Genomic DNA, 18,636 nt, shown 5'->3' with positions numbered 1-18,636 from the left:
TGAAATAATTACAGAGACACCTCCCCTAAATTACTCATGGAATTAATACATTGTTATTATTTTTTAATGTCCCCATTTATGTCAGAGGGGACATTGTTGAAAACCTTGATGGCATGTAATTCAGCTGAAATTGTGTCCGAGATTGCTTTAAGAGATATTGGTTTTTTAAAATGAATTTCTGATAGCATCAATTCCAATAATTTATAGCAAAACAACAGCACATAGTTTGCTTATTAGCTATAAATAATTGTTGATAATTAGCATGGTTACTCTTGTAGCTTTTTATATATTGGGACAATGATACAACTAAGCTAATGTTTCTGGAAATGCAAAAAATTATTTACAAGGGTGAAAAGAAGTGGTAATGTGGATTCCCACCAAACATTTATTTTTATGAATTCTGATAACATTGAGTCTTTGCTAGAAACTTTGCTGTTTCAACTGAAGTACAAATACTTAGATTTCTAGGAGTGAAACTGAGGGCCATTCAGGAAGGAGATTATCTATTAGCAAGTATGCAGATCATCACCTAGATCAGTAGTTCTCAACCTTTCTCATGCAGCGATCCCTTAATAGAGTTCCTCATGTTGTCGTGACCCCCAACCATAAGTCTAGCACCAATTCTCCCAACCAAGATTTAAGATGAGGGACACCCCCACTGTAAAGGCCTGGTTGGTTGGATTGTAAAAATGTGTTCTAAAGTGCCAGAATTGAAGTTTTAGTTCCTAACACCGTGGGGAATTTGTGTTTTCCCATGCTCTTTGGCGACCCCTGTAAAACAGTTGTTCAACCCAAAGGGGTCCCTACCCCCAGGTTGAGAACCACTGATGTAGATCTATCTTGAGTAAGTCATGGAGTATTTGTCCAAAGAATTGGTAATTAGCATGTTAATATTAGTAGAATGAAATCTAGCTGGGAACTGAGTGAGTGGACATCAAAACATATCACTATCTTTACATAAGAAAGTTTGTTGGAACATGGCCCAGTTCTGTAACATATAACTTTTTAGTGAATGGAATAGTAGTGAGTTGCTCCTGGTCACCTTAGTTCAGGTGAACCGGTAGCAGCAGCGACGGGAGGCTCCTACCCACCCACCCAGACATTATCAAAAACACTCTGCACATGTGCAGAAACGCTGTGTGCATGCACCCACACACTCCCGTTCCCGAACTGGTAACAAAGATAAGTATAGCTGTGTAGCTATGGTCATTTTTATAAGCTAGAAATACCTTTAAATACTTTTGTGAGACATACTTTATATCAATCCAAGATGTAGTTCACTTATTGGGATGTTAAGAAAAAGGAGTGTGATCAGGATCAGTATTGGGTTTCTACCTGCATGGGGGAGACTGGCACACTGGCAGAAGAAATGGAGCTGCACATGCCGCTCCGGGTGACCGACGCGCACATTGGAGCGAGATTTGGTTTCTACACATGTTCAGGAAGCAAAATCTTGTGAAAGGACCCATGCAAGAAAGATATTTTTGTGATTTTCAGCAAATTTTTGGTTTCGCACATGCGCAGAGGCAAAATAATCACCGAAATCTCATGCACCCACACGTCTTCTCGTGAGATTTGCTTCCTGCTCATACGCAGAAGCCAAACCTTGCCCCGACACACAACCACCAGTCACCCAGAGCTGTCCGCATAACAGCACCGGTAGCGGATGTAAGTTGGAACCCCCACCTGATCAGGATGTAAGAACTTGAGCAAAGCTGATGAATTACTGATATATAGAGATTGTTTCATGGGTATCACTAGCTGCTTTTAAAGACTGTTTCCTGACATAGCCATTGAACATAAAAAAAATGATTTGAAACCATGATAGCCGATTAGATTATACAGGCTTGATTTGCAGATCAGTAGAAGAGGGACACTTGTGAAAGCAAAGAACCTCACTAATGGCAGATGTCTTCAAAAAATAAAATCATAAAGTGGCCAAAGTACTCTACAAGTATTGGTTGGATAGTTTAAAGCAGAATTCTGCAAGGTTAAAAGACAAAAGATGCATTGTAGGAGTAGACAATAATGGTCATTTGGGGAAAAAAGAGAACATTTGACAGGAGTTGAGACATTTGCATATACTGAAACCAGGGAATCAGGTAACGGAACAAGCAGGGAACAAGGGATGCATGCTTTTTGTCCATGGGCTTATTTGTTGTTTTAGGGTGGGTCTTTGAGATAGAGAAGCTAAGATAGAGAAGTAGAAGTCTGCACAGAAATAGCCACCATAACAGAATCTCAGCTATTTAGTTATAGCTGCTGGAAAGCAAATGATAGACTAAAGAGGTATTCTATCGGGCATTGACAGGATGAAAGAGAAGCATGCCACCGGGGAGGAAGCTGTGTTGCTCTTGATAAATCATAGTTAATAAAAGCTGGATTGTTTTTTTGATTGCCGTTTAAAGCAAGTCCACCTTTGAATTTATTGGAAGACAAATTTGGATCTTCTAGACAATAACTGTAAAGCCATTAGAAAGCAAGTTAGCTAAATCCTGTCTTGACACTATAACCCCTGAAAAACAAAAACTGGACCATTCCTGGGCAGCAAGACAAAAGAGTTCTGTATCTAAGAGTAGAACAACAGAAGGGAATTAATTCATCCTGGCAGGGATTCTGTTTTTGTCTTCTTAGGTCAGCCTCTCTGAGATAGAATCAAGCTCTTATCTGTATCTTTTCCTCCAGTTCTTCTCTTAACAGTGAGCCCAACATAAGTAGACACTAATAAAGGCTCATTGGTCAAAACTTTGGAAACTTATTGAATTTGAATTGGAAATTCGAAGAGAAGCCAGGTAATTTCCCATTTTTATGAGCATAGACTATGCAGATACTAAATGCAAGCATAAAGTCTCTGCAGTTTGGAAGACATTTTACCTTCATAAACCCACTGGACAAATTGGGATACACAGCAGCTAGTGCAAATAAATTTCTGGTGGGTTTTTGTTTTTAAAGAAAATCCACATTTGAAGATATGTGTTGCATTATATTGCATAATGAGAATAATTTGAGTTGTAAAATCTATCATGACACGACTTAATTTATCTCACTGGGATGAATTCAACTAATTTTCTTATCTATTGGAATGCCTCTTGGGAAAATATTCTAAGAGATATAGAAAAGAGTTCAATTTTGCTAGAGAAACTATGCTAGCGAAACTATGTCATCAATAAAATGCTGATATGCCATGAATTTGGCTCTGAAATGCAGAGAATCATGTGCACTGTAATTTTTTAGCTACTTTGTTGATTCAGCAAAAATATTGCTTGCAGAAACAGAGAGAGGTAGGCATATCCCATTCATTTTTATTTTCTGCTTTTATCTTTAACTCATAAACTGCAATCTCTTACAAATAACTAGAAGTTCAAGGTGGTTGTTTTAGAAAGTAAATCTTTTACACTTACTAACATGCAGTGTGAGTTGAGAACCCACCATCAATTATTAATTGTGTCTAGACCAGGGATAGGCAAAGTTAGCTCTTCTATGACTTGTGGACTTCAACTCCCAGAATTCCTAGCCAATCATGCTAGCTCAGGAATTCTGGGAATTAAGATCCACATGTCATAGAAGAGCCAACTTATTTCTTCCCCTTCTCTTCTTTTCTCTTTGTATATAGAAAAGTATTCAAGGGAGGAGTGAAATCCAGCAGATTCTGACAGATTCTGGAGAACCAGCAGCGAACATTTTTAGTAGTTCAGAGAACCAGCAAATACCACCTCTGGCTGGTTCCCGAGTGGGGTGGGAATGGAGATTTTGCAATATCCTTCCCCCAGCAGTAGGGTGAGAATGGGGTTTTTGCAGTATCCTTCCCCTGCCGTGCCCACCAAGCCTCACCACATCCACCAAGCCACACCCACAGAACTAGTAGTAAAAAAATTGGATTTCACCACTGATTCAAAGTAAAAATCAAAACTGAATTCAAAACCAATCACAACTTATAAGAAATTAGTCGGTAAATTAAAAGCTTAATTAAACAAAGCTAACATGATTTTTTTTTTTAAGAAACTAGTGGGGGAGATAAGAAGGTTCACTAGCTATGACCCCAAAAATAATAATAATCAACCTGAGAGCTGCTTTGGTAATACTACTCTGGGAGCAGTTGAAGGGAATTCTAGACCAGTTCTAGAAATCAGTGCTCAGATCAGCATAGATTAATTCCAAGGTCAATTTAAGACTATCAATCCAGTAAGCAATACCCAATCAATAAACTGCTAAAGAGCCATCAGTAAACAGCCCAAACAAAGAATCGCTAAGACTGCCTCCAACCACACAGACAGGCAAGACAACAGAATATAAAATGACAGCAAGCAGCAACTAGCACTGATGATGGTACCTAGTTAGGGTAATGAAACGTCTGCAAGAAAACAAACAATCTCAATGACCATCAAGAACCCGTCATTTCAACCCTAAGTTGCAAATATTCTCCTTTATTAGTTCTACACCCAGTTAGGAAATGAAAAACAAAAAAGCATACTATATGGACAGCAAACCACTCTCTTTGGGAGGTAAAGAACTGAAATAAGCTGTGATTAAGAGCCAGTGAAAGCAAAGTGGTTTTGGGACAAGAAAAGTCCCACCACAACTGGCTAATCAACAACCTGGGAAGATAGAGAATTTCTGCTGTGGTGTTTTAGGAAACAGGAAATAGTTTTCCTGTCCCTGTGCTGCTATTCTGGGAAGAGGCTAAGTTACACCACCAGCCACTTGCATAAATTCTATTCTGCAACCACAGATTTACGATCTTGGATCAATAATAAGTGTCCCCAGAGGAGTGCAATCACTTTTTTCTAGAAACACTATATTTTCAAAGAAAGTCATGGGCTCAGAAACAAGCAGCCTTAGTTAGGATGAAGGTTGGCTTCCTACAAAGGTTAATAATATAGTGCTGTATTTATGTCTGCTGCAGGAATAACGGTTTTTTTTACATTTCTGAATTTTTTTATTTGTTCTTTTGTTATAACGAATAACATGAGGCCATTTCTTGTATAGGCCAAGTGGTTGTATCCAATCTGAGTTTACAAAATGGTCCTCTGATTTGTTGTTAATTTGCAATCATAAACTTTCTTTTTGTGAACTCTCTATCAATGTAACAGAAAGATATATCGCTTTTTAATGTAGTCCACCTTAAATTAGTATCTAAAAATACTAAATTATGCTGAATTATTTTCTTCTTATGAAATACATTTTTGTTTTTTCCTCTTTTTTGAGTAAAAATAAAACGTTATGTGGCATGTGTTTGTTTGACCTATACTATGAAATGCATAGCTTGCCAGTCCTTGTGCGTTAAATCTTTATAATTTTTCCCTTTATGTATGTGTATATAGTGTATACAGTGGTCCCTCGATTTTCGCGGGTTCAAACTTCGCGAAACGGCTATGCCACGGTTTTTCAAAAATATTAATTAAAAAATACTTTGCTGTTTTTTTCCCTATACCATGGTTTTTCCTGCCCGGTGACATCATACATCATCGCCAAACTTTCATCCGCCTTTAATAAATATTTTTTTAATAAACTTTAATAAATAAACATGGTGAGTAATAATCTAAATGGTTGCTAAGGGAATGAGAAATTGCAGTTTAGGGGTTTAAAGTGTTAAAGGAAAGCTTTTGATACTGTTCATAGCCAAAAATAGTGTATTTACTTCCGCATCTCTACTTCGCGGAAATTCAACTTTTGCGGGCGGTCTTGGAACGCAACCCCCGCAAAAATCAAGGGAACACTGTATACATATACTGTGTATACACTTTTAAACAATATTTTCTAATGTTTGGTGTGGTCTGCTTTATTTCCAGACAAAAGAGGAAGATACAAATAATGACACACCTGCAATACATGGAGAACTAGTGGTGGCTGTGGTACCTTTTCTTCCAAGAGCTGCTTCTATTGAGTGGCATGTCATTGCAGTTATAGACCAACAACAACAGAGACAAAAACTTATACAAATGAAATCGTTGGAAAACTGCCAAATTAGATGTGAAGCTATGCAGTCCTATCCAACATGTGCTACTGCTGTTACCATATCTTTAACTCTGACTTCATCATCAGCTTCTACAATCAATTTAGATGTAATCCTGCATGAAATGGTGGAAATGTTTAAACAAGTTGTAGAGAAGATGTCAAAATACAGTGACATAACTCCATTAAGTTTTAGAACATTTTTCCGAACAAATATTGTCAGAAGGGAAGTGCTGAAAACAGGTAAGTCTATCACATGTATTTTTAAGTACTCAGGAATTTCTGAATAATCCCAGTCATTTCTCAAAGAACATCAAACCATAAAGAATTTAAACTGAAATGTTGAACTTGATTTTCTTAGTTCCAGAAATGGATTCAGTGCCAGGGTCAAAACATCCCATTTAAACTGAATTTTGAAAGTCAAAAGGTGTTTTTTTTTTCAAATTCTTCAAATAGCATATTTAACAACAGAGGTTTTTTTGATGTTGCTAAAATGTAGTGTTTCAAAGATTAAGACTACAGTCCTGTCTAGGTTATCATATGAGCTCTCTCAATATCTGTTATTGAAAAAATGTTAGCATCCTTACATTTTCTGCATATTCTGGATAGGTATGACTTAGAGAAAAGACTTTGCATGTACAATAATATTGTATTATCTTCCACGAACTATATCTTTATGCAACAAGATTCTTGTTCATTGGAACCCATGTATATATTTATTTATTTATTTATTCATTGGATTTGTATGCCGCCCCTCTCCGGAGACTCGGGGCGGCTAACAGCAACAATAAAGCAGTGTACAATAGTAGTCTGATGTTAGAAACAATTAAAAACCCATTAATATAAAAAACCAAACATACATACATACATACCATGCATAGAATTGTAAAGGCCTAGGGGGAAGAGGGTCTCAATTCCCCCATGCCTGACGGCAGAGGTGGGTTTTAAGCAGCTTACGAAAGGCAAGGAGGGTGGGGGCAATTCTAATCTTTGGGGGGAGTTGGTTCCAGAGGGCCAGGGCCGCCACAGAGAAGGCTCTTCTCCTGGGTCCCGCCAAGCGACATTCTTTAGTTGACGGGACCCGGAGAAGATCCACTCTGTGGGACCTAACTGGTTGCTGGGATTCGTGCAGCAGAAGGCGGTCCCTGAGATAATCTGGTCCGGTGCCATGAAGGGCTTTATAGGTCATAACCAACATTTTGAATTGTGATCGGAAACTGATCGGCAACCAATGCAGACTGCGGAGTGTTGGTGTAACATGGGCATATTTGGGAAAGCCCATGATTGCTCTCGCAGCTGCATTCTGCACGATCTGAAGTTTCCGAACATTTTTCAAAGGTAGCCCCATGTAGAGAGCATTACAGTAGTCGAGATTCGAGGTGATGAGAGCATGAGTGACTGTGAGCAGTGACTCCCGGTCCAAGTAGGGTCGCGACTGGTGCACAAGGCAAACCTGGGCAAACGCCCCCCTCGCCACAGCTGAAAGATGTTTCTCTAATGTGAGCTGTGGGTCGAGGAGGACGCCCAAGTTGCGAACCTTCTCTGAGGGTGCCAGTGATTCTCCCCCTAGGGTAATGGACGGACAGATGGAATTGTCCTTGGGAGGTAAGACCCACAGCCACTCCGTCTTGTCTGGGTTGAGCTTAAGTTTGTTGACACTCATCCAGGCCCCAACATCCTCCAGGCACTGGCACATCACTTCCACTGCTTCGTTGGCTGGACATGGGGTGGAGATGTATAACTGGGTATCATCGGCATATTGATGATACCTCACCCCATGCCCTTGGATGATCTCACCCAGTGGTTTCATGTAGATATTAAATAGTAGGGGGGAGAGGACTGACCCCTGAGGCACCCCACAAGGGAGAGACCTAGAGGTCGACCTCTGAGCCCCCCACTAACACCGACTGCGACCGACCAGAGAGGTATGAGGAGAACCACTGAAGAACAGTGCCTCCCACTCCCAACCCCTCCAGCCGGTGCAGAAGGATATCATGGTCAATGGTATCGAAAGCCGCTGAGAGGTCAAGAAGCACCAGGACAGAGGACAAGCCCCTGTCTTGGGCCCGCCAGAGATCATCCATCAACGCGACCAAAGCAGTTTCCGTGCTGTAGCCAGGCCTGAATCCAGACTGTTGAGGACCTAGATAATCAGCTTCTTCCAAGGACCGCTGGAGCTGAAATGCCACCACCTTCTCGACAACCTTCCCCATAAAGGAAAGGTTGGAGACTGGACGGTAGTTATTGAGTACAGCTGGGTCCAGGGAAGGCTTCTTGAGGAGGGGGCGCACAAGTGCCTCCTTATAAGGGGCCGGAAGGGACCCACTCCCCAAGGAAGCGTTGACAATCTCCCGGACCCAGCTCCGCGTCACCTCTCAACTGGCCGAAACCAACCAAGAGGGACATGGATCCAGTAGACAGGTGGCAGAACACACAGCTCCAATGGCCCTGTCCACTTCCTTAGGTGTCACCAAGTCAAACTCCTCCCAGACAGATGGACAAAGATGTTTAGCCCCAGTCACCTCGACTGACTCGTTGTCAGTCGACTCTGTTTTACAATTGGAGTCGAGGTCGCTCGAATCCGAGCAATTTTATCAGCGAAAAACGTGTTAAAATCCTCAGCACTACTCTGCAAGGGCTCCCCAACTCCCCCCTGGTTAAGAAGGGAGCGGGTTACCCTAAACAGAGCGGCCGGGTGGGATTCCGCTGATGCAATCAAGGTGGCATGATACACGCATCTTGCTGCCTTGAGCGCCACTTTGTAAGTCATAATATGAGCTCTTACAAGTGTTCGATTGGATTCGGACTTACTCTTCCTCCATCACTTCTCTAGACGTCTCTTCTGGCGTTTCAACTCCCGGAGCTCCTCGTTGAACCATGGAGCTCTGCGGGGTCTAGTGCCGCGGAGAGGTTGCAGCGGCGCAATTTGGTCAAGGGCCTCTGCTGCAGCCTTGTTCCAGGCCTCAGCCAGAGGCTCTGCCGAACTGTGGACAAGTGCATCTGGAAGAGCCCCAAGTGCCTTCTGAAAGCCTTCTGGATCCATCAGGCGCCTGGGGCGGAACAACTTAATCGGTTCCGCCTCCCTGCGAGGGAGGATTGGAGCCAGGAAGTCAAGCCGCAGCAGAAAATGGTCTGACCATGACAAAGGTAACACTTCTAAGCCCCTTAATCTCAGACCATTATTCAGTTGCTCAGAGAGGAATACCATGTCGGGTGTGTGGCCCCCCTTGTGAGTCGGACCCTGTACTACTTGGGTCAGGTCCATGGCTGCCATGGTGGCCATGAACTCCTGTGCCAGTCCAGAGGACCCGCCAAGTGATGGCAGGTTAAGGTCCCCCAAGACAATAAGTCTAGGGAACCCTACCGCCAGCCCGGCCACCTCCTCGAGTAGCATGATTGCATCATGTGTATTGAATGTTTTTCAAATGATTTGCTGGTGACAGAGCTTAAAGGGAATAATATGTTGCCACTATTGGTTTTATAGTATTTAAACAGGGTTTTCATAACTTTAAATTGTGGTTTATAATGGAGATGCCTCTGTAATATCTTTAGATTTTATAATTCATTTTACCTATGCAATAATTAGACCTCATTCCAAAAAGTGTAGTTTCCAGAAAACTTCATTTATTCCATGCAATTGTCTTCAATAAAGAGAAGATAGCATAAGTGAATAATGTTGAGTTCCCAGAAGTCAGTACAAGTAAATAATTTTAATGTATTGTTTAAGGTCTGCAAATGGGATATTTCATTGAACCATAACCAATTTTCATGGATTTGTGTAGAAAATTTAAAAAGATACAAATAATAGCATTATGTTACATGCATTAATTTGTAAGTAATCATAACTACCAGTGGGCCAAACAGCCTACCATATGAGTAGAATTTGTATAAGTTAAGCAGCATTTTCCAACTTGGACTTCTTCCAGACGTGTATACTTAAATTCTTAGTTTTCCCAGCCAGTCTGGCCATTGCTGATCATTTTGGAAGTTGAAATCAATATAATTGGAAGGCACCCAGGCTGATGTAGACAGAATCCTTTAAATTTCTCGGTCTTTCAGAATACAATGTATATCTATTACCAGAAATAGTATGCTTTTGTACAGAATGCAACTTTGGAACTAAGTTACTCTATGACCGCAAGCTTGGGAAATGCAGAATATAATATAGCAAAAACCTATTAATTTATTCTTGAATATGTGCTGGAAACCAGAATTGCTGTAGGAAACTCCCTGTGCCCAGGTTCTGTGGAGAAAAAAAAAATTGAGATTTTCAGTATCTTGTCTTTCAAATCTCCATAGAGCGTTATGACTCTGTGGGTATAGCTCAGGCACTGATAACTCCCAAATGTGCAAACATGAAAAAGAGATAGATGTAAAGCTCAACTATCCATATTAATTAACTGACATAAATGTTACCCCTCAAAGATTGTACTGTCCTATTTTTATATCTAACCTGCAGCATTATTCAGGGGAAATTCAAGTTGACGTTGCTTAATAGATTTAAAATATAAAAACAGGATGGAATAAACTTGTGACATGAAATGAACACAGCTAGTGCATGAAAGAAGGAATTAAGATATAACTTGACAGGCCATTATTTGTTGCACAATACTTTGTTTTAAAAAACAAATAGAATAAGGTTTTAGACTGAATTGTTCTCTTCTTCAGAGCCTTTGAAGAGGTTTAGAAGAATTCTCATGATTTAATTTGTGTTTAGAGTAACTTTGGTCCAGTAATTTTATATATCCCAATCTTAGAAGCAGAAAAATTGAAGGAATATCTATATCCAGCATTGTCACTTAAAGCCCACATAATTCTGTATCAGCCACCAGAATATTTTTTTATTGCAGGGGTTAGAAACTTGTGAAATAAACAAAATAAAGACACAAATAACAGAGGCCTTCTGCCAGTTTTGCTTGATTTATCAATCTATGATGGTTCCAGCAAAGTGTCACAGTGGTGCATGCCTTGATAATCTTTCAGTATTGTAGAGGGCTGTATATAGGGGCTGTCCTTGGAGAAAACCAGCAATTTCAGTGGATGCAAATGCAGTTGCCACAGTTCAAATTGTCCCTGAGAGTTGGATTTATTGGCTATTTATGTTTTTTTTCTTCAAATCAAATAAATGAAGGAATTCCTTTCCATACCCTAACTTGTATACGCCTTAACTTTTTGAAAAGAGAATTTATTTGGTTTTTTGGAAGGGAACATGAAAGAAGGTTTTTGTAGAAATTCTGCCTTCTCTTATGTGTAGTGAAGGACTACCAAAATTTTTACTTTCACACTGTAGGCAAGGCTTATGCAGAATGCCCAGCGTTTTCTTTCAATATCTTTGGGTGCAAATTGGGTGTTTTGGGATGGAGCTCCATTTTTACTACCCCACTGCATTCCCCCCCCCCCGGTCCGGGCAGTAGCCCACCCCTGCTTATGTGTCTATGGCGTTGGTGCCAAATTAAAATGTGTTTGATTAGGCTTTTTTTTTGTATTCTTGTAAGCCACTTTGAGTCACCACGTGCGAATAGGCAGCAATATAAATCTCCTAAATAAATATAAATAAATAATAACATGTGATAGTGTTATACCAGATTTATACATATGTTCTACTGTTCTGTTGTTTATTTTTTATAAGTACACTTTATAATTCTGTTTTCGTAGTCTTTTGTGTTTGTTTGTTTGTTTGTTTGTTTGTTTGTTTGTCTGTTATTGGGCCTATTTATTTATTTCATTTATATGCCACCCTTCTCCGAGAATCCAGGGCACAGAGGGTGATTTAAAAGAATCAACAATGTGTTTAACAGCTGGTCAAATGTTATATCAGCCAAAGTCATTGATAGTGAAGCAGAAAAATCCATATAAATTGTTCAATATGTGATTAGTAGTCTTAGAACATTTTAAGAACATAACTAGTAGATTTTAGATGTTTGGTGTTGGTCAGAAACAATTCCTGGTTTTGCTGTCATAATTTAACAATAATGACAGAAAAATCTTATAAATCTTCTTGAGCCACTAGACTGACCGCAAAAAAAGACCTTATGATCCATCTAGTCTGCCCTTATACTATTTTCTGTATTTTATCTTAGGATAGATATATGTTTATCCAAGGCATGTTTAAATTCAGTTACTGTGGATTTATCAACCACGTCTGCTGGAAGTTTGTTCCAAGGATCTACTACTCTTTCAGTAAAATAATATTTTCTCATGTTGCTTTTGATCTTTCCCCCAACTAACTTCAGATTGTGTCCCCTTGTTCTTGTGTTCACTTTCCTATTAAAAACACTTCCCTCCTGTACCTTTTTTAACCCTTTAACATATTTAAATGTTTCATGTCCCCCCTTTTCCTTCTGTCCTCCAGACTATACAGATTGAGTTCATTAAGTCTTTCCTGATACGTTTTATGCTTAAGACTTTCCACCCTTCTTGTAGCCCGTCTTTGGACCCGTTCAATTTTGTTAATATCTTTTTGTAGGTGAGGTCTCCAGAACTGAACACAGTATTCCAAATGTGGTCTCACCAGCACTCTATATAGCGGGATCATAATCTCCCTCTTCCTGCTTGTTATACCTCTAGCTATGCAGCCAAGCATCCTACTTGCTTTCCCTACCGCCTCACTGCACTGTTCACCCATTTTTGAGACTGTCAGAAATCACTACCCCTAAATCCTTTTCTTCTGAAGTTTTTGCTAACACAGAACTGCCAATACAATACTCAGATTGAGGAGTCTTTTTCCCCAAGTGCATTATTTTACATTTGGAAACATTAAACTGCAGTTTCCATTGCTTTGACCATTTATCTAGTAAAGCTAAATCATTTACCATATTACAGACGCCTCCAGGAGTATCAACCCTATTGCACACTTTAGAGTCATCGGCAAATAGGCAAACTTTCCCTACCAAACCTTCCCCTATGTCACTCACAAACATACTAAAAAGAATAGGAGCCAGAACAGACCCTTGTGGCACACCGCTTGTAACCTGTCTCTGCTCAGAATACTCACCATTAACAATAACTCTCTGATGTCTACGCTTCAGCCAGTTGCAAATCCATTGAACTATCCAGGGATTAAGTCCAATCTTCACTAATTTATCTATCAGCTCTTTATGTGGAACCGTATGAAAGGCTTTGCTGAAGTCCAGATAGGTAATATCCACGGCACCACCTTGATCCAACACCTTTGTGACATAGTCAAAGAAATCAATGAGATTAGTCTGACATGATTTGCCTTCAGTAAAGCCATGCTGATTTTACCAGAGTTTAGTTGGTTGATAAACAACAACATTTAAGTATCTCACCATATTTGATCAGAATTATAGCACCTGACTCGATCTCACAGATACATCACGAAACATGGGACAAGGGAGACTAATATTACAAACAAAACATTTTTTTTTCTTAAATAGAGATGTAATATTTCAAATCATGTTTACAGCACATTTAGTTCATCCATTGAAACCTTCTTTACAACAAAGTATCTTCATTTATTAAAAGGTCTGTAGTTTATATTAGATGTCTTTTAATATAGGATGAATGAACCAGAGTCACCCTTGCAGGAGTTGATTGAATTCCAGCAGTCCAATCTTTTCACTGCATGTAGCAGCTAACAGACAATTAGCTAAGTAGATATGGAAGTTATTGAGGATGGAAGAATAAAGAAATGGTGTTGCAAAGCTCAAATTAGTTGCTACCGTATATACTCGAGTATAAGTCGCTCCGACTATAAGTCGAGGCACCTACTTTTGCCACAAAAACCGGGGTAAATTTATTGACCCGTGTATAAGTCGAGAATGGAAAATGCAGCGGCTACTGGTAACTTATTAAAATGGAAACCAATAAAATTACATCAATTGACGCATCAGTAGGGTAAATGTTTTAGAATATTTATTTCAAAGAAAACCAGTAAACTAGCTCTGTAAGTTTAAAAGAGGGTAAACAGGTATATGTACCCCAAGGCAGTATAGGCAAAAAAAATACAAGTACTGTACTTACCTCAATCCCCCACTGCTCCTGCTGGTTTGGGTTAGGGTTAGGATATTTGGCCTCTCCTTGCCTCAAAGAGATACAATTTCCCTCTCTATTTACTATTACTGAACATCCAAAATATACTATTTAATTCTATGTATATATGCCATATGTATACATACATATTACACACAGGCACACAAAAATATACCGTACATTGTTTACTATATAAACTGTATATGTATATTTACAGAGAGAGAGAGAGAGGGAGGGAGTTCTTGTAAAATTACCGGTATACTGTATACGGTACATTCAACCTCAATTACTGTAATAGGAAAAACAAACCCAGAGTCAACTTTCTGCCACATATTTAACCATAACTAGAACATTACACATACCTTCAGATGTACCAGTACTTCCCTAGCTTGCACATCACTGTTAGAGCTAGGAAATGTCATGGATTGAGTAAAATGTGGTGATTCTCACTGAACAACGCTTTTGTTTAACAACCACAATTTTGGGCTCAATTGTGGTCATAGGTCTTTCTTTCTTTCTTTCTGTCTCTCTCTCCTTCCTTTCTTCCTTCTTCCCTCCCCCTTTCTTTTTCTGTCTGCCTATCTTCCTTCCTTTTTCTTTCCTTCTTCCGTCCCTTCCCTCCCTCCCTTTCCTTTTTTGTCTTTTTTCCTTCCTACCATCTTTCTTTGTCTCTCTTCCTTTCTACCATCTTTTTTTCTTTCTTTCTGTCTTCCTTCTTTCCTAACTCCTTCCTTCATTACCTCTCTCCCTCCCTCTTTCCTTGCCGCCCAACTCCAACAGGACTCTGGGTGGCTCACAACAATCACAACAACTAAAAAGCAATATAAAATGTAACAACAATACAACAGCATATAGCATAAAATGCATAAATAACCCTTAAAATGCCATGACACTGGCAATGAGTAAAATGCCAACTGTATAAGACAGGGACTTTAAGACAGAGGAGGGGGGGCACCCCTGGTCAGGTGCAGAGCACAAAGCAGGGCTAAGTCTCCAAATGAAAGATGCAGAGAACTACCGTAATTTTCCTGGAAGGCTTGAGCACCGGTGCTTTTCATTCTAGAAAAACAACTCAGCCTGGCATCCCCCTCCCCACCACGGAAATACCCATTGACAGGACGCCTGCCGGTGTCTCTTTCGGCTGCATCCACAGTTTACATCATGCTCCCTTTAGCCTTCTGGGAGCCGTAGTGTCTCTTTGGGCAGAGCGGCTGAGCCCGCCTCCTCGAAAAGACTACAACTCCCAAGAGGCACCGGGAGGGAAGTGTGGGCGAAGGGGGCGGGCGCCCCCGGAGTTGGTCGTGGGAATAGTAGAATGAAAAGGCAGCCAAGTCGGCAAAATAAAGGCGAGTGAGTGAGGGAAGGGAATGTCGGGAGGGAATGGCTCACTGCTTTTCCACCCAGCCAGCCCCTTCCCACTGAGACGAGGGGGGTCATGCAGTCTGGCAAACGTTTTTCATCTGGCAGGAGCCTTGGCGCGGGGCAGGCAGAAAGTGAAGTCCCAGCAAATGGGTAGCTGGCAAGGACCACACGCTCCTATCCGCCCCTTGCTCTGGCCAATTCAGAGGACAACCCCCTCCATCGCCCACTCCGGTAATTTTCTATTGGAAAAATCCATTGCTGCAATCCCAAACGTTCATTTTTTTAAAAAGCTGAGAAGCTGGGATTGCAGCAAGGAATCCCAGGGTGGGCGGGGGAGGTGCCTCCACGGATATAATCACCTTCTTTTGGTGATTGCTGCCTGCTTGGAACCCCCATCACCATCAGGTCGCGATTTCCTTTCCTACAACGAAAAGAGGCGGCACCTTCCTGAAGCGCTCGGTTAAGCGGCTGGAGGAAGGCGGGGCAATTGCCGCCTCTTTCGAGCTGAAGGAAAGGCAGATCACCACCTTTCCCTCAGCCGCTTCCCGGAGACCGCTTTGGGACTTCGCTTTGGGTGCGCCTGCTTTTCCTACAACAAAGAGAGGTGGCTGGGGGAAGGGTTGGCCAGTTACCGCCTCTCTCCGCTGTAGAAGAGGCAGGCGTACCCGAAGCGAAGTCCCTAAGCAGTCTCTGGGAAGCGGCTTAGGGAAAGACAGCCGTCTGCCTTTGCTTCAGCTCGAAAGAAGCGGCAACTGCCCGGTTAAGAAGCAAGAATCCACCCTCCAGCCAACCGGCTTTTTTCCTCTTTAGCGCGGTGTTCGAGTGGTTGGCTGGTTCCTTTGCTTGCGCGCAAGAGCCAACCACTCGAACGCCGCGCTAAACAGGAAAAAAGCCGGTTGGCTGGGGGGTGGATTCTTGCTTCTTAACCGGGCAGTTGCCGCTTCTTTCGAGCTGAAGCAAAGGCAGACGGCTGTCTTTCCCTAAGCCGCTTCCTGGAGACCGCTTAGGGATATCGCTCTGGGAGAGGGGGCAACTGCCCGGTTAAGAAGCAAGAATCCACACACACACCAGCCAATCGGCTTTTTTCCTCTTTAGCGCGGCGTTAGAGTGGTCTTGCGCGCAAGCAAAGGAGCTAGCCAACCACTAGAACGCCACGCTAGAGAGGAAAAAAGCCAGTTGTCTAGGGGGTGGATTCTTGCTTCTTTACCGGAACAGTTGCCCCTTCTCCCAGAGCGATATCCCTAAGCGGTCTCCAGGAAGCGGCTTAGGGAAAGACAGCCGTCTGCCTTTGCTTCAGCTCGAAAGAAGCGGCAACTGCCCGGTTAAGAAGCAAGAATCCACCCCCTAGCCAACCGGCTTTTTTCCTCTTTAGCGCGGCGTTCGAGTGGTTGGCTGGTTCCTTTGCTTGCGCACAAGAGGGAGAAAAAGCCGGGAAGAGGCTAACCCACCCAAGCCAGCAATGCCAGCCAGGCTCCCACTTGCGCCCTCTTGTGGTGACTTGTCAGTCACCCGAGTATAAGTCGAGGTCGGGTTTTTCAGCCCATTTTTGGGGCTAAAGAACTCGACTTATACTCGAGTATATACGGTAATTAATATCATGTATTTTCACCTTTTTTGTCAAAAAGAATTCATAGTTTACTAGCCAAAAATTAATAAATCAGCCCATTGTAGCTGAAAAACACAAAATCAAAAAATATGGATTTGTTCCCTTTTGCATCAGATTACATTTTAGGTAATGTTACTGATGTAAGAGAAGGATTTGTGTTCAAACAAGAGAAAGGTAGCTTTCTATCAGCCAAAGATGAAATATAAAGTTGTATTAAAACAAGTGTGATCCTAATGGTGAACTTCTCTGTAACAATTCCACCTACCAAATGAGAACATTATCGGCTTTGTGTTGAAAGCACAGGGTATGGTAAATTCTTGAGGATTAGATTAAGATGACATATATAAATATACACTTCATACGATATTTTAATGCTTCTAGAAGGTCTTAGCATAAATTATGATTATTTATTTCCATATTCTCATTTACAAGTTCATTAATATAAATCAAATGTTTTCCCTATGCCAGGCAAATTAGGTTATTTCTCAGCATGTGTACCTTCTCACTATTAAGACTTTAGGAAGCCTTGTTCATACTCATTATACCAAAATATAGAAAGATATAAATTACTAATCCTATTCTTTGTAAAGAAATCAGCAGAATAGAAGGCAATGTGATAAAATACTTGCTTAATCTCTTGTGTAATTTTTAACTCTGAACTGCTGTGAAATCTATGGGACAAACTGCCTTACAAGGAGCACCACAAACAGTTTTATAAGGTAATATAACAAATGAAAACTGAAGCAAAATACTTTAATCCTATCTATAGAGAGAATGTCACGTAATAACAACATTTTAAATTCACAATTTAGGGTGACTACAGAAGCATTCCATGATTAAAAGGCAGCAGTTACTAATTTGCCATCACAACTGAATGAATAGATAGAAACTACTACAGTGCAGTGCAGTGTGGGTGATTATATTTAGTCAACTACCAAGACACTGTTCCAATTTACATTTTACTCCAAATTTGTTTTTATTGATCTAAAGTGGAGTAACTTTTTAGCTTACATGTGTGAGTAGTAAGCAAGAATTTTAATTGTTGATAAAAAAATTCTTACTTATTTTGTTGCATGATTGTTTTATTCCTACTTTAGTTGCTATTGTAGCATTCATGAATATATATTTCAGTGTAGTTTGCATATAATGGAATCATAGCAATACGAATAGCAATAGCACTTCGACCAATGGTGAAATCCAAAACTGCTCCCTTCCAGTCCTGTGGGCATGGCTTTGTGGGCATGGTTTGGTCATGTGACTGGGTGGGTATGGCCAACTTGATTGGTCTCACCCTTAGGAAATTTCTCCTTAGTCCAATTCACAATAAAATAGCACTGTTCTAATATTTAAAATAAAATAGACTTTGGAGGTCTTCTAATCCAACCCCCTGCTTAGGCAGGAAACCCTACTTTAGACAAATGGTTGTCCAATCTCTTCTTAAAAACCTCTTCTATAGGTTTTCAAAGAGTGAGGGAAGTACACCCCAAAAGGATAATGCCAGGAGCCACTAAAACAATGCAGAAAAATTAAAACAGCCATTCCCCTTTTTAAAAAAAGTCTTCCCCAAAGCAAACACAGCAGTTGATAGGGAATCTAAGAGCAGCTGCTCAGGTTAATTGAAAGCCTTGGGGTGCTGCCAAAAGCCATTAACTTTTCCAACTCTATTATTCTATTTTCTCTATGTTGTAAATTGGGTGCTTCACAGCATAAGCAATACAGCTGGC

At 40.8% G+C, this 18,636-nt stretch overlaps 1 protein-coding gene across 3 annotated transcripts in view; it reads left to right on the top strand.

Annotated features, from left to right (window-relative positions):
- DPH6 (diphthamine biosynthesis 6) overlaps window positions 1-18,636 on the top strand; it is a 277,224-nt gene that overhangs the window by 214,899 nt on the left and 43,689 nt on the right. For all 3 annotated transcript variants that reach the window (XM_070756244.1, XM_070756252.1, XM_070756261.1), the window contains one exon: window positions 5,790-6,195. In XM_070756244.1, the coding sequence (XP_070612345.1) occupies window positions 5,790-6,195 (406 nt within the window). The remainder of the gene's footprint in view (window positions 1-5,789; window positions 6,196-18,636) is intronic.

This window comes from Erythrolamprus reginae, chromosome 1, assembly GCF_031021105.1.
Source record: "Erythrolamprus reginae isolate rEryReg1 chromosome 1, rEryReg1.hap1, whole genome shotgun sequence".
Classification (NCBI taxonomy): domain Eukaryota; kingdom Metazoa; phylum Chordata; class Lepidosauria; order Squamata; family Dipsadidae; genus Erythrolamprus; species Erythrolamprus reginae.
Note: the sequence above shows the minus strand (reverse complement) of the source record. Positions and strands in the feature narration are given on the sequence as shown.